A 20,000-nucleotide genomic window follows, 5' to 3' on the forward strand; every position below is an offset into this window, starting at 1 on the left:
TTATTACGCAGTAAGACCTAATGGAAAATTACAGAAATTAATATATATGGAAGCGACTCAAAGAATCCGAATGAAAATACCGGGCCTAGTTTACCAAAACACTTTAGTGGCTAATAAACAGTAAAATAAGCTCACCCTGGCAGCTGAACATCTTAAGGACACGATATAAAAGTACAAACAAAAGCAAAACAGCGAACAAGACTCAAAACAGAATAAACGTGCCATACACTATGTCATGTATGCGCACGTGTGGCCTTTCGGCCTCAGGGCCCATTTGAGCGCATGAAATATGCACTCTCACAAACCACTTGTTAGAATTTAACGAAATTTGGCATGAAAATACTTTAAGAAATAAGTAACTGGAGTATCAGGGCTCGAAATAATTTCCGGAGAGTCTCCGGACATGATGACTGGCCAAATTCATTTTAGCTCGGTCATGTACCGTTTCTGCGACTTGCTACAACTGAAACAACTGAACAGCATGGAAATTTTAATTCATTTCAACGATTAAATGTGACCGGTCAACATGACTGGCAAGACGAAAGGTTGACCGGTCAACTCCAAAATCAGTTCGGACATTGTCTGTTGACCGGCCGTTATTTCGAGCCCTGAGTATTGAAAAAAATTTGAACTTTAACGAAGGAAATTGTAGATATTCCAGTGAACCTTCACCAAGGGATAATTAAAGATCTCTCTGTCAAATTATTATTTAAATGGTGTTAACTTGTGAGCATCGTTACAAGCTTGTTGCATGCAAATTATAAAAAAAATATAACGACCACATTTTCTGCAAATAAACAAAACCAATTTTAAAGGCCTGTTTACATTTATTCATGTTACCATGGCAACGGCATATACATCAGCTTAACGAGCAAAAACCAAAGTTTGTGTTAACTTGCTTGCTACTGTTTTTGGTGACCGAAGGATCAACGGTTTTAGAGAAAAAGGTAAATGAAACATAGGTATCAAAAACTGTGTTCAGCCACCTCTATTGTTGATAAGTTAAGTCAGGTTAAAACACTATGCCAATTTATTGGTGGGTAGGTGCTGTAAAAAAATGTCACGGAAAAAAAAAAGGTGCTGTAAAGGTAGCAAGAGATGAGGAGCATGCGCGCACTCTCCTCAGCAGCAAGGAGGTCACCATGGCAACCAAGCCACAGTCCACTTCCCACAGCACCTGTTAACACATCACTGAGACTGGTGTGTGGAATGGATACTTACCCTAAAACATGGGAGGAAGGGAGGGAAAAGCAAGCCAGTACTTAAGCAACAAGGTGACTCAAGCCAAAGCACATGACAATGCCCCTGCAAACCTCCGTGGAGTTCCCCAGATATCACAGGAGGAACTGCTGCATTGGCTTGGTTTTAACTTTGTGTAAATTTTATTTAGGCTCATCAAAAAATACTTAGTATTAAATTTGTTTTAAATGATCTTGTCTTATGGATAACCATGACCATTAATTTTGTTATTCTGCTCCTTTGTGTTTTGTAGAGTAAGTCAGCTCATATTATTGGCTTCAACTGGACAAATTTTAATGAAATAGTTTTTATTACAAATCAAGGACTTGAATTTTACCAGGTAAGAAACCATAGCTTGACAACCAGTAGCCTTGAACTAGACAAGGGCATAAGTCTGTCCTGAGTCCCCCAAGTCCTTGAAGGTGATGTAGAATCTCTTGGGAGAAAGAGCTCCAAGGGCTAGATAACATTGTGAGAAGACAAAATCAAATTTAAAACTATTTTGGGCATCTGAAAAGATGTAACTGATTAGGAAAAATTATCCTGCTGGAATAGATGGTTATAAGTGGGAAAAGAGAAAGAGGAAGACCAATTTCAATGATTGTACCTCCTCTTGACCCATGCCAGACCTTGTTGGCATGGCAACCCTTTCCTCTCTGGTTTCCCCCGATGTAATCTGTGATGTGTACCCTTGGCCTTTTGGCACAACAAGAGAGGCTGTCTAAATGGTTCCTGCTTAGTATTGAAATAAAGAGGTTCTTGGTCTGCTTAATGTGCTTTCAAGCACATAGGCACATAAAAGTGCTTTCATTAAGGTAATTCCCTGGTTTTGCAGATGCGCAGAATTTCTTGCGTCATTGGCGCACGTAGTAGCACAGGCACATTGATAAAATGGCAGATTTTCATTGACTCCAAGCCGTCAAGGAATGGCTATTTTTGCCTTAACAAGTATTTTGTATATTTGCTGAGAACGGTGTCTTCATTAGAGTAGTGAAAAAATCTATGGCAAGTTTTTTGGCAATTTCATTAAATTGTATGTAAGGAGCTATTATGAGTTGACCAGCCCACACTAAAGTTAATCTACATGACTGTATTTTTGAGTGTTAAGTACTCACAAATGCATTCATTTAAACAAATACATTTTTCAGGTACGTACTGTACTTGAATTAACCATAGAGTGACACCACGCTCTGTATTATACGCCGTATTCGTCAGCATCGTACCATGGAAACAAGCATGGTGACCCCCCTTTTTTATTACATTTTAATCATCCCCTTGACATGTTACAACAGTGTTCTATTTCTAGGGAATCACCTTAATTGCCAACCACAGGTCTAAGCTCCTACTAGCTGGGACCTTTTCGATATCTTTATACCTCCCCCCCCCTTTTTTTTTCTTGTTTTTCCTGAAAAGCTGCTAAGGGGCATGGTCCTTAAAACTTTTTTTTTTTTAACTTTTGGCTTACTTACCATTCTATCTTAAGGTTCTGCCTGATAAACACAGCCTCAAAATGATAAAGAATTACAGTGTACAAGTCAACTGGTTTGTTTTCTTGGTAAGGTGTAAAGTCATGTGAAACTCATTTTATTATTTCAGTAATGTTGAATTTTTCATATATTAAAACCTTATTTTTGTTTGTTGTTTAAGCCTGAAAGTGCTGTGTTGCTGCTGTCATCCTCTGGACTTGGAAATGTCATACATCCTTACCACTTCAGAGTATGTTCAAGATTATCTGACTCATTTTAAAGATAAATCATTACCGTATTTTCTCTCTATGGAAGTAGTGAGAACAATCATGTTCACTGGAAAAGCTATGCACCATATATAGTATTGACTATTAAAGCTGTCTCTTTGATGCTCTATTAGGAAGTGTTCCAGAAAAGAGGTTGGTCTATGAGACTAAAAGTCAAAATCTAACAAAAGTTGAAGACCTAACCCAACAAATCAAGGGTAGTGTAATGTCCTTATAGATCACAAAGAAGCTAATCAAAACAATAATCGAAAGACTCTCCTAGTTCACACTGTCCCTACACAATCACTTGGCCTATGCCCATGCGGGTTCCCGCGCTGGAGAGATCCCGGATGTACATACAAACACTACAGGTAGATTCTGAAAAAGTTACAGAGACCTGGTTGTTACTGATCCCAGATTGACCCCTTTTAATCTCATGAGGGTTCCCTGTCTTAAAACTTATCTGGAATGTTCACTGCACTTCATATTAGTTTGTTATACCAGCTCTGAGGTTGTTGTTCTAGTCTAGTTAAACTGGGTCTGTATATAATAAATTTAACCCAAAGAAAAGACCTAAACTGGCCTAAACCAGCCTAAACCAGCCATACTTAGTATTTTACTCTGTCTAATGCCAGACAATCTTAATTGTGAATGGGGAACCCCCAGGAGTCAATGGGTTAAGATCTACAGTTAATAATTATTTGTAATTGCATGTAAAAACTGCTATGGTTAACTACCAGCAATATACTTTATTACTGGTACAAGAAATTCCTTAAGGACAGTAGTAAATGAGGCAAAATATTGACATTATTATTCCATGAGTGCGCGTTGGATATGAGGTGGTAAATAGCCAATGAGGCGAGTAGTGCCGAGTTGGCTATAACCAGCCTCATATCCAGTAAGCACGAATGGAATAACTGTCTTATTAAATTTTCATTAAATTTTGAACTGTTTTACATACAGAAGGCAGGATGTTGTCTCAGGTTGTTTACAAAGCGACCGACACAGGCATTTTCCATATAAGGTCACTATGGTATATAAGCTGATAACCGAGATTGAGTGAGCCAATCAGAAAGCTAGAAATGCAATATCCTAGGTTGAAAATGTAATAATACCCCGGTAGTAACAGGCGATGAAAAGTGTTGGCTACTTCACTCAGAGAAGTTGGTACTTTTTTACCCAAACTTTCAGTGTACATGTAAGTAATTAAAGACAGATTCTTTCAAACCTAACATTAAAATTCATTTTGATGATGATATCTTTTGGTTACTCTACTCAAACCAGCTGACCACTTCAAATTTCATTGAAACCCCTGGCCCGGGTTGCTCGAAGCACGGTTAGTGCTAGCCAGCATTAAATGCCATGGAAACCTATAGGTTTTGATACCTCTTAACCAACGAATAGCACTAACCAGGCTTCGAGCAACGGGCCGCTGATGATTACTACCAGGTAATCACGAACAATCAGGAGGCAGTTGGGCACAGTGGTTGGGGCGCTTGCCTTGAGATCTGGGGATCCACTGACCACTGGTTGAATTTCTTCCTGGTAGTCCCTGGTTCAACTTCTCAACTGCACTTGGAAATAGCCAACTGGTGTGCCCGCAGCCAGATGGGATTCTTAACAGTTGTTGTTGAATGTTCTGTTGTGTCGTGATTGTGTTTCATTGTCCCTGAAAAGCTCCTATGGGCAGCGGTCACTTAAAGTCTGTATGTATGTATGTATGTATGTATGTATGTATGTATGTATGTATGTATGTATGTATGTATGTATGTATGTATGTATGTATGTATGTATGTATGTATGTATGTATGTATGTATGTATGTATGTATGTATGTATGTATGTATGTATGTATGTATGTATGTATGTATGTATGTATGTATGTATGTATGTATGTATGTATGTATGTATGTATGTATGTATGTATGTATGTATGTATGCATGTATGTATCAATCAATAGCTAATTATATTGGGCTTAATTTGATGTTCAAATTAAGAAATAAAAGGAAGATAAATAAATTGTTATTACCATACTAGCTTGTATAAATTTTGTAGATAAAAATAATGTCTAGCAACAATGTCAACCTGTAAAATTATTGCTAACAATAAATAAATGCAATGATGTTCTTTTATTTTTTGCATGTTCTACTTTTTTTTCACTTTCATCATGCACTCCTATCATGTAAAACAAGCTATATGTACAGTGTACATCCTTGAATAATTTGTGGAAAGGGAGTCTATTGCCTGTAAAATGTAATAGTAGAGACCCATGAGTTGGAATACTTAATGAAAAAAATTAGCGCAAAATTTAGGATGTAATATTTTCTTGGTGAGTTGCCATTAATTTTCTCTGAATCCTCTTAAATTTAGGCTGGCTCTGTGATGAGGCTACCTAAGTTTGAGGTTGACCTTCCAGCAGCTTCCAAAGCTCAGAAAACCAGTCTCTTAGAAAGAGATGTTACCCTTGCAAACATGTGAGTTGACATTGGATTATTTTAAGTAAGGATGACGACCACGTCTACCAGAGCGCCACATAATAACAGGTTTAATTAGCAAAAAAATACATGTTCTTGTTGCTGTTCTTGGTCTTGACAACGATGTGAAATGATCAAATTTGAGGTCTTATGGAGGATGCCATTAACATTTTCAAATTTCTCTCTAAATATCCACACTGTTCTCACAAATTTATTCATACAATGTGGACTCTCACTTTCCATGCCGAGCAACTTGCAGTACTCGCAAAATTACTGCTGTAACAGGAAACGTTTTTAGAAAACATTCTGATAGTCATCACCGTCGTCCTTGTTTAAGGTCCCTATATTCTTGCATGGAGATGGTGATGATGTTGGTGGTGGTGAAGGTGGTTTCAACCCTTTCCCTCGTAAGAGCCGTGCTTAGTACATGTTATCATGTGTGGGGAAAAATTATAACTGAATGCTGAATGCATTAAATTAATCCTTACTGGTAATTGCCCTCAGTCCCATTTGATTACCACTTCCCTCCTAAAAGCAACACTTTACAATAATTTTACTCCCATCTAATGCCAGACAGTTTTACTTGTCAGCCCCTTAGTACTAAAAGGGTAAAAATAATAGACCATATTCATAAATAATTGTAATTAATGACTAATAGTAACTGTCTCCCTAGTTATCGTCACAAATCACAGCAATGATGCAGCTCGACAAGGTCGACCAAAAGCTTAAGTTGGCGCCTGGTGCCTCTGGCAGCCGCTATACGGTCCATGTATGGCCTTCGAGCACAGCTCACAGCTGGAAACAGCTGTATGCTGGTTTTTGCTGGGGGAGGAAAACTGGAGAACCCGGAGAAACACCCTCAAAGCAGAGTAGAGAACCAGCACAAACTCAACCCACTTATGGGGTCTGGTCTGGGAATCAAACCTGGGACACATTGGTGGGAGGCGAGTGCTCTCCAACTGCACCAACTATGCTTCCCCATGAATCGTGGCTTTTAAATTATTCCTTTTTCCTTGTGCTAATAAGACCAACAAGCCTCATTTGAATGGACAAAATACAAAAGAAAGGTTGCTTTGGAGCGAGGCTAGTCTGTTTCATTTATTTAGCACAGAGACAAAAGGATAATAATTTTATTGGCCCCCATTTATCGATGTGGTTTATCATGATGATGGTGGCAGTGATGGTTACTGGAGTTGGTAATGAAGAAGGTGTTGACCATCACAAAAACAAAATGGTGATGGTAATGTCAGTATCTGTAGATACTGGTTTTGGTGGTTGTGAAGATGATGACATCTGACGATGATGATATGGGTGATTATCACAATGATTTTTTCGGGACTTTTTGAAAACAATATTCAATATAATTTTTCCAGGTTTCTATCCCTTTTTTTCCTTCACAGAGATGGTCAGCTGTATGTTGTAATCCTTAGAAACCAACAAAGAAATACCACTACTGGTCCAGTTGGAGCTGAAATTGTGCTCTATCAACTACAAAGGTCTCTATTATTATACAGTATGAGATGTCCCATTCCAATAATTTATTTTTATGTTGGCCCTATTTTTTACTTGGTATCATGTTTCCTTTTTGCTTCCAATTTCCATGCTTATTCACTTTTTTTAAAAAAATCACCTTTCTCAATAAATTTAGTTTGCATAAATTTTGTAAATTTGTAGTTGTATGCATGGTCACATACGAGGGCATCCTTCGTTTCATATTAATTTTATCAGTCTCCCTTATTTCCAGGGATATTCCAGCCAAAAGGTTTGCGGTTCTTCAGCTGAACATGATTGGAAGATTTGCTGTCAATGTTGTGGTAAGACAAAGGAACCAAATTATTGGCATTTTTTTATAATGACTTTGAAAAACTGTTGATGCCAATTAAGAAACTGTACTTTTTCTTTGACACTAGGACAACCTTGTGATTGTGCACCATCAGGCTTCAAAGGTAATTATTAGTTATGGAAGTGTCAAAATCTTAAAGAGCCTGCATGTAGGAGCAAATGAAAGGGGCAGGGATGCCTCGTCGTCTAGCTTAGGGGTGTAGATTTCGGATTTTGCTCTCAATTAGGGTGTTCTAGGCAAAACATCATCATATGTACAAGTACCCATGAACACCCTGTTTAGGGATGCACGCCAGAAACTTACAAATCAAAATATAAATTTGTAGTATATTTTAATATGGTCTCTTTTAGGCAGCAGGTACAAAACACAGGTCATTGTTTTACAAATACAGAAAGAATCCTAAACATTCATTAACACTGATGTTAGGCCTAATTTGGCCTAAACAAAACCTTCTAGGCCTAATGTTAGCATTGCATGGTAAACGGTGTAAGGTTGTTTCTGTATTGGTAGAAAGACCTGTGACCTGTGGACTTTAAGTCCAAAAAAGCCTGGGCCACGCCCAGATTGGTCTCCATTAGGGGTTTAATTCAAAATTTCTGTCCAGCATCCCCACCCCTTCATAATTATGCAAAGTCCCCTCTTAGGAAGGTAATTGCTGTCTATTTTCGAAGATCTTATTTTTGAAATAAAGTTGTTTTTATGCTACAGACATCCATGTTGTTTGATATAAGGATTGGAGGAGATTTTGATGGTCAAATTACGTATCATCAACCAGTTTTAGCTCCTCTTCCACTTGAACAAGCAGTGGTTGAAATAGGTGAGTCTTTCAGTCAAGCTTGACAGTGTTTTTTCAGTGCTTGTGTGTGTTCAAAACCGTTCAAAACCCATGAAGTTTTTAATAACAAGGCTGATGAAGGGTCTTAGGCTATGAAATTATTGTACATTATCTGTTTTGTTTAAAGTTCTGCAGGGTTGTATATAAGAGCCGGCAGCCGGCGAAGTTCGCCTGCTTCTCTGTCAGGTTTCGCCGGCTACTTTCATTGTTTGAAGAGTCAAGACATGTAGAGGAGATGATGTTTATGAGGTCTAAACTACTTGGGCTCAATACAAATAAAAATTTGCAGTGCCTATCTTTTCTGAAAACACATAAAAGACTTCTGACTCAAGGGCAGTTTAAAAACGTTATGCTTGAGACTTTCGTTTTGAAAAAATCTTGCTGCGGTGGCGGGAAACAAATATGATTTCAGTGTTGTCCGCCATATTGGATTTCGATATCTTTAAACAGCCACCGATTGTATCTTACCGGAAGGAAAAATCACTCAAGGACGTTTTAGTCCGCGCAAAACTTCCTTTAATCACGCCGCAATCATAAAAAACTTATAAACAAAGAAACACTTTCAAAAGGTTTGTTCTCAATCCAGAAGGAAATTTACATATGATGTTCTGCTAGCAACACGCTCAGCCTGCGTTCACGCATCTCTTACCACAACTCAACTGAGGAACAAAACTAGCCCCTGATCATTCACTAACCGCTCCTTCGTTTTCACTTCGAACCTTTCAGTTGATCATTTATAACGAACGTAGAAGCTGAGGACTCGTAGACTTTATTTAAACACTTGAACGTAACGCTCCTCGGAGTTAAAACCTACTTGCCAGCGTAAGTGCTCGTCCTCTCGAGGGCATCTCTACGCTTCAACATGACAACGGATCTTTATCCCACGTCACTCTTGATCAACCCTCACTGCTTTACGGAACACCTAAACTCTTCTGGAAAAAAACTACATCACTCTTTAACCGTTCGAGTGATTTTCAATTTTCGAAATTACTGCAACCAAGTTCCGCAAGCATATTTTCCCGCTAATTACACAATGGAACGAATGTGTGTCATCTTCACACCTAAACCGGATCGAAACATCCTTTAGGCCACTGGCCAATTAGTATCCTCCAATCAGCTTCTTTATTTAACAACCAATCAGAAGCCTTTGCTGGTCTAGTCCTTCAAAGTATGTGCCATGTTTACAAGTTGTCAAGTGGCAATATTTCCCAGGCTCGTTAGCTCCAGCAAAACCACCAAAAAGATACAAAAATATCACTCGACTTTTTGTTTATAGGGTTGTATTATTGAAAAGTCGCTTTGTCTTTACATGGTTTTTATAGTATAATTGCAGCTTGATTCATCCCTCTAATGTCTGAGTTTCATGGCCCAAAATGCCGGGAAATGCATTTTCCGGCATTCAGTTTTCAGTTTTCCTCCGGACCCACAACCGTCTACTTTGCAAAAAACTCCAGCTACTTAAAACCTTAAAGAAAACCCTGGTTCTGTGGAAAAAGGTTTGCCTCTGACTCTCGATATTTTTCAACAGACGTCTCGGCTAATGCTTAAGTTTTCATCAGTGATCTGAACGCGAACTTCATTGTCATAAGCTATTTAAAGTAACGTAGTGGGAAGCTTGCAGGGGTGACCATACAATTCATGCTTGCACCCCAGAGAGCTAGACGATTCTGACCGCCAGAAATCAGGCATAGTGTACAAAATCAATTGCACACAGTGTAATTTTGTGTACTATTGCCAAACAGAAAGATCTTTAAAGACCCGAATTGGGGAGCACAAAAAGACGGGCAGATTTTGATTAAAACTCCAAAGTTGCAAGCCATGTCCACCATTTCAGCCACAACATGAACTTTGGAAAAGTCAAGATCATTGGTTTTCACAGAACTTATGACATCTCCTGTCTACACTTTCTTCATTTTTAATCTCTTTTGTCCCTTCATTTGAAATTCTTTAATCATTTGGTCACATTATTTTAATTGTGGTTTGGAGGTTTCAAACTGAAGGTAAACCTTATACAACTAAAATACATACATGTACATGTACATGAATGCACCCTTTTGGAAACAAATATTTTTTGATAACTGTTTTTTAATAATTATTACAGTAACTATAATGAAGTAAAATTGTGTCCCTGAGAAAAACAAAGGAGGTATTCGATTTGAAAACAGCGGCATGCTGGAGGACAAAAAAAAGGGTTTATTTCTGCTTTCCAAATTACAGAATTGGCTCTTCATTTGAAAGAAGCTAAGGTAATCAAATTAAATAAAGTTAAAATACCTTTCTGCCAAAATTCTTCCCTTTTTGCTGATGCTCGAGAGCTACCGGTAATTCCGGTTTCTTGTGATACTAGGTCATCGGGCTCCTGAATTTCATTAGCGGGAAATGCAATTCACAAAATAAATCGCAGTCTGTGAAAACGCCGTGACAGGAATATACTGTAGGGCTGTTGTTTGCTGCTAGTTATGGTCTACTGATTTAAGCAATAGCCTGTTATAGACACTTATACCACCTATTTGGTGGCTCCATAACCCGCGTCTATAACCCACGTTTCAAATATAAGTTCGTTTGATTCATCGAGCCCTTCACCAGAACAAATGAGCCTAACAAATTGACCTGCTCCCAACTGAGTGGCTTTAAAGCTCAGTTGGTAGAGCGTTGCACTGACATCGCAGAGGTCATGGGTTCGAATCCCGTTGGAGCCACCTGAATTTCTCAGGTGTTATAATTTGAGACAATTCAACTTTAATTGTCCATAATTATAAGTGTGAAGATCACTTAATTCCTCTTTTGTCTAAAGGTGGGTGGTCCACAGGGGCAGTCCATGGACCGGGTCCATATGGGTGGTCCATGGACCTGGAGTCCATGTTTTGTATACGTCCTATTTATCAGCGCTATTTGAAATGGGTGCTTAGACTTAAATGAGAGACTCACATGACTTGCATGGCTCGCTGGCTCACAGATTGTCAAGATCCGATTAAAAAATGTAACATAATGGTCCATAACCTTGCAAAAATAATAGAAAAAGAGTTTTGGCATTGTGATCAGACATAGATGTACCAGTTTACTTTAATTAAAACTCATTCCCTTCAAAATGTGGCACAACTTTACTCCTAAAAGGAGAAATTGTCTTTGTCTTTTTTCAGAAAAGGCAGTCTAAAAATAGATCGCACATGGGCTCCTGGTCTTTAAGAATATGGTGACGTAGGCTTAGTATGCAGGGCTGTCAACTCTCCCGGATAATCCAGGAGACTCCAGAAATGACGTCACAAGCGTTATGATGTCTTCTGTCATCCCATCTCTATCAATTTTCAATGTTTGAATAGTTTGGGGGTTGAAAGCCTTGAGTATGGGAGTTGTTTGCTCTAGTCAAGTGCTCCTGCTTAAATTTTCCAGATAAGTGTGATGATCACTTCTCTCTTTCGTCTAAAGATTTTTCTGCTTATAAAACATACCGTATTGAATTTACAAAATGAGGGGTGGTCCTCAGGGATAGTCCATGAACCGGGTCCATGAAGAGGTCCATGGACCGGGATGGACCGGGTCCATGAAGAGGTCCATGGACCAGGTCCACAGGGGTGGTCCATAGACCTGGGGTCCATGTTTTCTATACGTCCTGATAAACAGTATTCAAGTCTAAGAACCCATTTTAAAACGGTTAGCTTTCAATAACTGCATGGCTTGCATGTTGACTCACATTTTGGCTCACGTGTTGATCAACCCACATGTTGGGTTGCATATTGTACAACCTCTTTTAATTAATTAATCAATGCCAACAATATCAATATTTTTTTTCTGTTGACAGAGGAGAAAGACCACACTGGTGGTATCAGAAAGAGGAGGATATCATGTGACATGTGTATCCAATGCAATAATATAGCTATGAATGTTGTCTTGACTTTCATAAATTTATAACTTTTGTACGTAAATGGTGGGAGATGATGTTTTTCGGCCATGATTTGATTCGAGAGTTGGACAACCCAAAAATCAAATGGTTAACCTGATTTTTGTTATAGGTGTGACTAAAATTTAATAATTCTGTGCAGTCCTTTACACCTATTTATAAAACACAAAATACCCACTGTGAAATTGCAATCATGTTGTTTAACAGTTTTAACTGATTTACCAGTTCAAGGAAGCATAAGGTTGGCATTGTGGGTCCACCTACAGTATGACTACTGGTGTTCTGATCTGAGCATGCCGTGATAATAATATTGGAAATTTGTATGTTTGGTCTTCAAGCCTGATGCTTGTGCTGAGAATTAAAACCCTTCTGGTACTGAAATCAGATTTTTTCCTTAACACAGTGTTTTTGTAGACTCCCAGAACTGGATAGTGTTTCAACCAAACATTATCATTGATGCTAAGCTTGGTGAGTGTTAATCTTCAGTTTTGTAGTAAAATAGACATTTCTATGGCCAGCAATTTCCTGTTATCCTTTTTGGACCAAAATGAAGGGCTGTCACTTACACACTGTATCTCGTAGAGGAAAACAAAAAAAGGAACACTGGGCACAGGACCTGCAAAGAATCAAGCAGTGGGATTCCCTTTTTATACAGATTGTTATAGGATCTTCCAGAGATTTTCATCCTTCAATAAAGATTTCTGAAGATCTTTGATGATCTTTAAACATATCCAAAGATCGTTTTAAAAAAGAAAAAGATCTTGAAAAAAGTTTCATGCAAGGCAACTCAAAATAAGACAAGGGCAAAGCTACTCGAAGACTAAGCACATGCATAAATAACCTTTATTAAAGTGTCTAAGCATTCTAGTGCCTCTTGGCACTAATTTGGGACACATTTATAGCAAATTAAGCTTAACTACTATAAAACATAATTATATAAAAACCGGCAATTTACAATAAATTATTAAAACTAAGTTCACTTACATTATTCAAACTAAGTACACTTTTATACTTTTCAGACTAAGAAATAATTTATAGTCATTCTCTCAGGTTTTCTCGGACCTCAAGTGTGGTCAAAATTAAGCAAAGAGGAGAGAGAGATTGGAATTTTGACAGCGTTTAGGACAGTGATATGCAAAAAGGACTTAACATCGATTGTTGAAGGATGTGGGAGTGAATGCCACTTATGCTTAGGTTAACTGAACATGTAACCTATCCCGTTTAGTTTCAGCATTTTTGGCTCACACATGCATTTTAACATTAAAGTTTATCTTCCATATAAGCAACAGTTTTAAAACGAGGTAAAACAATCTGCATTTCTTCTTCTTTCTCTGTTACTATCAGTATTCTCCTCATTAATATTAAAAATATCCGCAATATGGTTCAGTTCTAATTCGTTTTTTACTTTAAACATCAGAATGAGTATATCCTACAACCTCCTATTCAGCAAAGTGGTTAACTTAGCTCTCTTCAGCAACTGTTGGTAGTTGTATTATACACTAATCTTAAGGCTGTTTCTTGTGAGGGCTCCAATAGCCCATTTTACAGTTGTAGCTAAGTTACCTGGCCTAAGAATGGAAGTGAGACTGCCGGTGACGCTGTTTTTATACAAACCTTCTTGCTATTGTAATGTTAATATGGACTAATTAGCATTACAACAACACAATTTACATGATAAAAGCAGTGGGGGCTGTATCAATACAAAGTCACCGGCAGCCTTGCAGCCATTCATAGGCTAGGTCGCTGAGGAAACAACTGTAAAATGGCCTATTTACGACTATTAGGTGCTGTACAGCAATGCCACACTAGGTGGCAATAGGTAAGGTATGGCATAATGGCTGATTTGTGGAAAAGTAAACTGGCATTGACTGGGATGAGATTTTTAAGTCTTAGTATGAATTCCAATTATCCTGCTAACTTTCTTACACACACCACATATGTGATCTCTAAAGTTGAGCTTGTTGTCAAGATTTACACCAAGGATCTTAATCTGAATCTGTATGTGGATCTGTATGTGTGGTGTTTATGCTTAAATAGCCATTGGAAAACCACTTGTTTCAAACACAACAGTTACTGTATTTAATCCATGATCCCTTGATACAGAGGTGGGGTCTCTCGTAGAGCATGTGGGTCGTTTACATTAAATGATTGCAAGTCTCAAAACACTACATTTATGCATACTTGGACCTCCCTCATGTCCGATCAGTTACTATGATTATTAATGAACTCATTTAAAGTGCTTCTTTACGTTGTGTAGGTTGCTTATGGCAAGTGATGATAAAGCTAGAGCCCTTAGTCGTAATGATAGGTGACAAGGTGCGTGTACTAACCCAATAACCATTTATTTGTGATACAAGTGGAAGCTAAATCTGTAAGGGTATTTGTGATGGTGTGCTGCAGGCAAGCCATTGTGAATTCCATATTCATGAACTTCCTGCAAATAAATTAATATTATTGTACCTAACCTTATACGAGGACCATGCTACATTGTAGGTTTTGCATTTTGTAATTTGTTCACATTAATAAATTTTAATATTGTGTATTTCATATGGGAAAATACTTACCTTGATGGTTCTCTTTTTGAAATTATTCTACATTAGTAGCTGGCGGTAAAATAGATTTTTAGATCTACGGGTGTAATTACTGCGATAAGAAAGGTAAAAAGAGTAGGTGAAAGCAAAACAGATATAAAAAGCTTGGGAAATTAAGCAATAGAAAACATTTTCCATGTTTGCATAACCTGATATAAACATGAAAGGGGTTGGGAGAATTCGAGGCAGTTATGCAAACCCGAGATGAAGTCAAGGGTTTGCATAACTGTAACAGTACTGTCTCAAAGATAATTCAACAAATAAAGGAAAATGCTGAATTTTTCACCTTTTGATTGAAACAGATTTTCTTGACACATGCTCATATTTACTACCAACCAATCAAAACGCGCGTTTGACAATACATAACAAATCAAAATTCGTGAGATGTCACAGCCGTGTTTACATACTCTCATCTAGACACAGCTATTGACCAATGAGAGTGTGTGTACAATCCTAATTATTTTATAAATCAAGTTGGTTCCCAGGGTCCTCTCCTTGTTGTCTCGTTTTCATGTTGTTCACAACAAACATGGTGACTTGTACACAGGTGAAACAGACCTGTTCTTTTTATCAATGGATTGGTTCGGTTACCGGTAGGTCAATCCGATTATATTTCCGATGATCGCTAATAAAATCTCAGCTGATTCTCATCACTAGTAACATTTAAACTGCATATTTATAGGTTATGCAATGTGACATGAGATCTAAATTCTGTTGACTGTTGTCCTCATACTTTAACAATGGATCTATGAGTACATGTGTGAATAAATCACAAATATGTCCAGAAATGCTCCTAATTAGATGCACATGGATTCAATAAGCATCACAAAGTCTCCCCTGGCTCTTTTCCCCAACTTCAACATCACTGGTGTCTCAGAATACAGTCAGACAATTAAGGACGGTGCCTACTAATTGAAGTAATTTTTGCCCCGGTGTGTAATTATGCAGGAATTGTAGATCTTAACAAGTGTTATTGAAATCCAAAAAGAAAATTGGGGGTAACCACGCATTTCTCAAAGATAATTCATGAATAATATTTGTAAAGGGCTTTAAAATACAAAGCAATGTGTGGCGTTCTTTCTCAAATTGAAGCTTAAGTATCTCTCAAAAATGCATAGTTACCCCCTATTTTCTTTTTGGATACCAAGAGTACTTACAAAGATCTACTTTCTCCGGATAATTTTAAACTGCGCAAAAATATCCCTGTATTAGTAAGCATCAGCGACAGGAAATCCGAGTATCTGGATGCGCAGAATGTATGCGCAATAACAATAGTAGGCACCATCCTTAATCACATTCATCAGTAAGAATTCCGGTAATTTAAAATTTGCCATAATTTGTCTTCATTATTTATCCCAGGGCCTATTGGTTGATTTCCTCCTTCTTAGGAGAGAAAGCAAAACAGTGATCCTTACGGTTTTTAAACAAGGTAAAAATCTTCCCTAGACTGTTAACGACACAGGTTAAATTTGGGTTATCCTAAAAGCCGGATCCGGAATCCGGAATCACAGCTCATTGTTTTACCAATACAGAGAGTAAAAACTCCTAAACATTCATAAAAGCTAACCTTAGGCCTAATTAGGCCTAAACAAACGTTTTTAGGCCTAAGGTTAGCTTTTATGAATGTTTAGGAGTTTTTACTCTCTGTATTGGTAAAACAATGACCTGTGATTCTGGATTCCGGATTCCGGCTTTTAGGACAACCCATTAATTTTTAACATGGACTCCAGTGTTTCATGAAATCTTGATAATAAAAGTCAATTGCTTCAATTTTTTTACCCATCAATTTTAATGTTTTCATTCTTTAAAAAGAAGTAGATTTTTTCATTGTTTCAAAAAGTACCTACATGTACATACAGTCGACAAAACTTGTCAACTACTACTTAAGCTGACAGGAAACTGAAGTAATTAAAGAAAAATTCTTTCAAACTTTGTTGATGCAGTCAGTTTCTCCGTTCAAAGCAGCTGCTTTCTTCAAATTTTATTGAAACCCGTGTCTTTTAGTTTAATGCCACATTATTATTATTTTTACATTATGCCAACGTGTCGTGATGTATTTTCACAAAAAATTAGCCATACGTAGGCATAATTAGCATAAATCCTAAAGAATATTAAATTGACCATTATTATTTTATGAAAGTGGTTTATAGTTTTTTCGTGTTGATTTTGGTGAAACAGCTTTGACACCAGGGAGGCAATGCAGCTTGCCAATCATAGCACGCATGTTTGACAAGGTGAACTTGGCACATAGGAGCTACACACAGGAAGTGGAACAAGGGTCTCAACATGTGAGATCATTAATTTTCTTTGCATTCATTTTTCCTTTTTTAATAATTTGAATTTTCACTTTTAATGATACAGTATTGACTTTATTGATTATTTAGTCACCTGATGGTTCCAGGACTCAGTCACCTCAGAAACAGCATACCAGGTTTGTGTTCCCTGATTTTCTTCTTAAAATAATTGACTGTGGTATAGATTCACACCTACCTATGTATTATGGCATTAATGTAGTAATAATTATTATCACTTCGTCAGATTTTATTTGAGATTCATAACATGTTTTATAAATCAACTACTGTACATTTCCTTACCGGAGGTCTTTTGGCCAATTTTCTTGGATTTTGGCCAATAAACTGACTCCCTAACTCAAATCGGCCAAGCTGTACAGAATGGGTCGTGTTCAGGGGGCGAGCGCCTATTCGGTCCGACCTCGTTGAGCTGGGCCCTTAGTAATTCTGTGACTGCAAGAAAGGGCGATTAGCAGGTCAGATCAGGTCAGGTCAATCTGGTTCTCCCTTTTCCTGACACACTCCAGCATTCATCTTGACTAAAATATTTAATCTTAAAATAATCCCTTCAAATATTTTTTACATTGTTTCAAATTTAAGTTCTCATGCATAAAAAAAAGTAATCTTTTTTCCCTAGGTGTGTCCTCCTTGGAACAGTTTGCCTAGCACAGCTCTCCTTACAAATGCAATTCAGTCTTTTCAAGTAAATGCTATAATAATTTTTGGCAGAAGGCATATTAGTGTTATCACAATGGCGCCATTACCCTGTACCCCTTTTCTCTTTCTTTAGCAAATTTCCCTGAATAATTATTGTTTGTTTGGTTTATTTTTCATAAACTAGGTGCCAGACAATTGTTACTCAAGAAGAGATGTACACTCATGTTTTGTCCATGTTTGTTGAGAATGAGGTGAAACATGTAAATAAATGCTCTCTTATTATTTTATATAATTTTCCAAGACGTCAAGAAGTAGGTGTTTACTGTTACTTACAGGGTTCTTAGTGCCATTCTGTAGTCAGATTGGACAAGAAAAAAGGGATTGCTAACTCAAACAATTTGATTTGTTTTTATCATTTCTAGAATAATATTACAACTATAAAACAGTCTGATATTGTTAAATTTATACAAACTTTGTAACATTGTTTTCTTATGTTATTTTAGAGTATCAAGTATAAATTCATGGTCGCTGTGTTAGTAGAGTACATTCGCTCACTTAACCAGTTTGAAATTGAAGTAGAGGTAATAAACAGTATTATTAATTACACAGCTAGTAAATGTTAGTCCTTCATTTCATTAGGTTGACAATAGGCCTTTTTCGATATATTAAAATTCAGCTTGATAGCGAGTCAGTGAGGACAAAGACAAAGGAAAGTGGATGATATGTAAATATTTTTCACATTAATTCCCTTGTGTTTCTATTGTCTTTGTCCTCACTGCCTCACTTTCAAGCTGAATATTTAATATATCGAAAATGGCCTATTTCCCTGCAATAAAGCATGGTTTTTTAAGTTCATTTCATTACCCTTTGGTAACTGAAACCTAGGACATGCAGCTTTTCCATGGACTCTCTGGGTTTCTTCCTTTACCAAAAACCAGCACATAGTTGAGGCCCTTTGTGAGGGCAGTATGGTGGAGAAAGCTGTTGTTAATTAATTAATACGCATCCAACAATAAGGCACGCGCTGATTATCAACTCAAATCCAAATATCCTTAGTTTGCTATTCATGCAACTAGTCCGAACAACTTGCACAGGTTTGGGACCAGAAAATATTGTAATTGTTGCAGGAATAACGAGGTAAAATCTTTTTATGCTCTATTATCTCACTGTTTTAGTACATACTAAAACAAATATTCACCTCGGTGTTGGTGGCTAGTGGTGGATAGTTACCTCACCACCTCTAGCCATCTCCACTTCGGTGAATAGTTGTTAAATATACAAGAACAAGCTCTACTACAAGTTTGTTAGCCATCCTGCAACTCAACTAGCAGAGCTAATCAAGGGAGGGAGCTGTAGACTAGTTCATTACATTGAATATTTTCAAGAATATTGAGTGAGGACAATGGTTGCAAGTCATGCAAGCCAACATGGCAAGGCATGCGAGTCAACATGCGAATCACAGTTATTGAAAGCCTACCATTTTAAAATGGGTGATTAGACAGTTTAAATACTGTTTTATATCGGCACTATTTGAAATGGGTGCTTCTTAGACTTAAATGCAACACTGGCATGGCTCACATGACTAGCTGGTTCGCAGATTGTCCAGCCCCAAAAATATTACATGTAGCTGCTTCTATATATTTTTTAATTTGATAGTTTGGAAAGAAATTAAAATGAGTACGTGCAAAAGTTAATATAAGTATGTAAATGAATTTTTACGTTGTAAGAAAAGCAAAGATGGCAGTATAAGTACATAAATAAACTGGAGAATATGTAGCTGTTAATTTTCACATTGAAATATGTCCCTGGTTAGATTAACAACATCTAGGTTCACTTAAGAACTTTGTTCCCATTAACCTTTTTACTCCCAGTGGCCACTTACAGATTTTACTCCTGTCTAACGCCAGACAATAAAATATTTTTACTCATCAATGGAGGCCTTAAAGGGTTAAAGTGTTCTTCTTTGTTAATTGTAATGACTAGCTTTTAAAACCTTTCTCTGCCAAGAGTTTGGAATGCAGAACTTGGCAAAAATAGGCTTGAGAACAAAATAACATTGATTTTGACCCTTAGGTAAAACCAAATCAGTAAAGTCAGGGAATTTGGTATCTAGATCAGTGAGGATCAAGGCTTGTTTACAGACGGTTTGCTTTTTTATCAACAGCATTATCTTTATGAGCTCATTATCAACCTTCTTGTACACAACAACTGTTTTTACCAGCTGCATCAGGTACTTTTTTCTCCCTACTTTTACAAAAATGTACATAAACTCATGGTTTAAAATCTACAACAAAACTGCATAACCTGTGAATCATTATTTATGTGGGTTGAGTCTCTGGGAGGTACATGTAATGACAGACCCTAGACTCAAGTAAACTAGTGCATAGAAAAATAAGTGGGCATTTCTTTTGCAATGTGTTTTGCATAATATGTTACTCTT

General features: G+C 37.3%; 1 protein-coding gene and 1 non-coding gene across 3 annotated transcripts in view; both read left to right on the forward strand.

Annotated features, from left to right (window-relative positions):
• The window catches only part of LOC137977572 (regulator of MON1-CCZ1 complex-like), a 34,379-nt gene that overhangs the window by 9,300 nt on the left and 5,079 nt on the right, over positions 1-20,000 (forward strand). For both annotated transcript variants that reach the window (XM_068824828.1, XM_068824829.1), the window contains exons 5-21: positions 1,493-1,579; positions 2,723-2,794; positions 2,887-2,955; positions 5,342-5,445; positions 6,846-6,941; positions 7,190-7,259; positions 7,356-7,391; positions 7,997-8,105; positions 11,923-11,976; positions 12,436-12,489; positions 14,279-14,337; positions 15,972-16,041; positions 16,791-16,900; positions 16,997-17,043; positions 17,745-17,811; positions 18,064-18,141; positions 19,725-19,790. In XM_068824828.1, coding sequence (XP_068680929.1) covers positions 1,493-1,579; positions 2,723-2,794; positions 2,887-2,955; positions 5,342-5,445; positions 6,846-6,941; positions 7,190-7,259; positions 7,356-7,391; positions 7,997-8,105; positions 11,923-11,976; positions 12,436-12,489; positions 14,279-14,337; positions 15,972-16,041; positions 16,791-16,900; positions 16,997-17,043; positions 17,745-17,811; positions 18,064-18,141; positions 19,725-19,790 — 1,248 coding nt within the window. The remainder of the gene's footprint in view (positions 1-1,492; positions 1,580-2,722; positions 2,795-2,886; positions 2,956-5,341; positions 5,446-6,845; positions 6,942-7,189; positions 7,260-7,355; positions 7,392-7,996; positions 8,106-11,922; positions 11,977-12,435; positions 12,490-14,278; positions 14,338-15,971; positions 16,042-16,790; positions 16,901-16,996; positions 17,044-17,744; positions 17,812-18,063; positions 18,142-19,724; positions 19,791-20,000) is intronic.
• Trnav-gac (transfer RNA valine (anticodon GAC)) lies at positions 10,750-10,822 on the forward strand. The gene has a single exon. It is a non-coding gene; the product is annotated as a tRNA-Val (tRNA).

Source organism: Montipora foliosa, chromosome 11 (genome assembly GCF_036669935.1).
Source record: "Montipora foliosa isolate CH-2021 chromosome 11, ASM3666993v2, whole genome shotgun sequence".
In the NCBI taxonomy this organism is placed as follows: Eukaryota; Metazoa; Cnidaria; class Anthozoa; order Scleractinia; family Acroporidae; genus Montipora; species Montipora foliosa.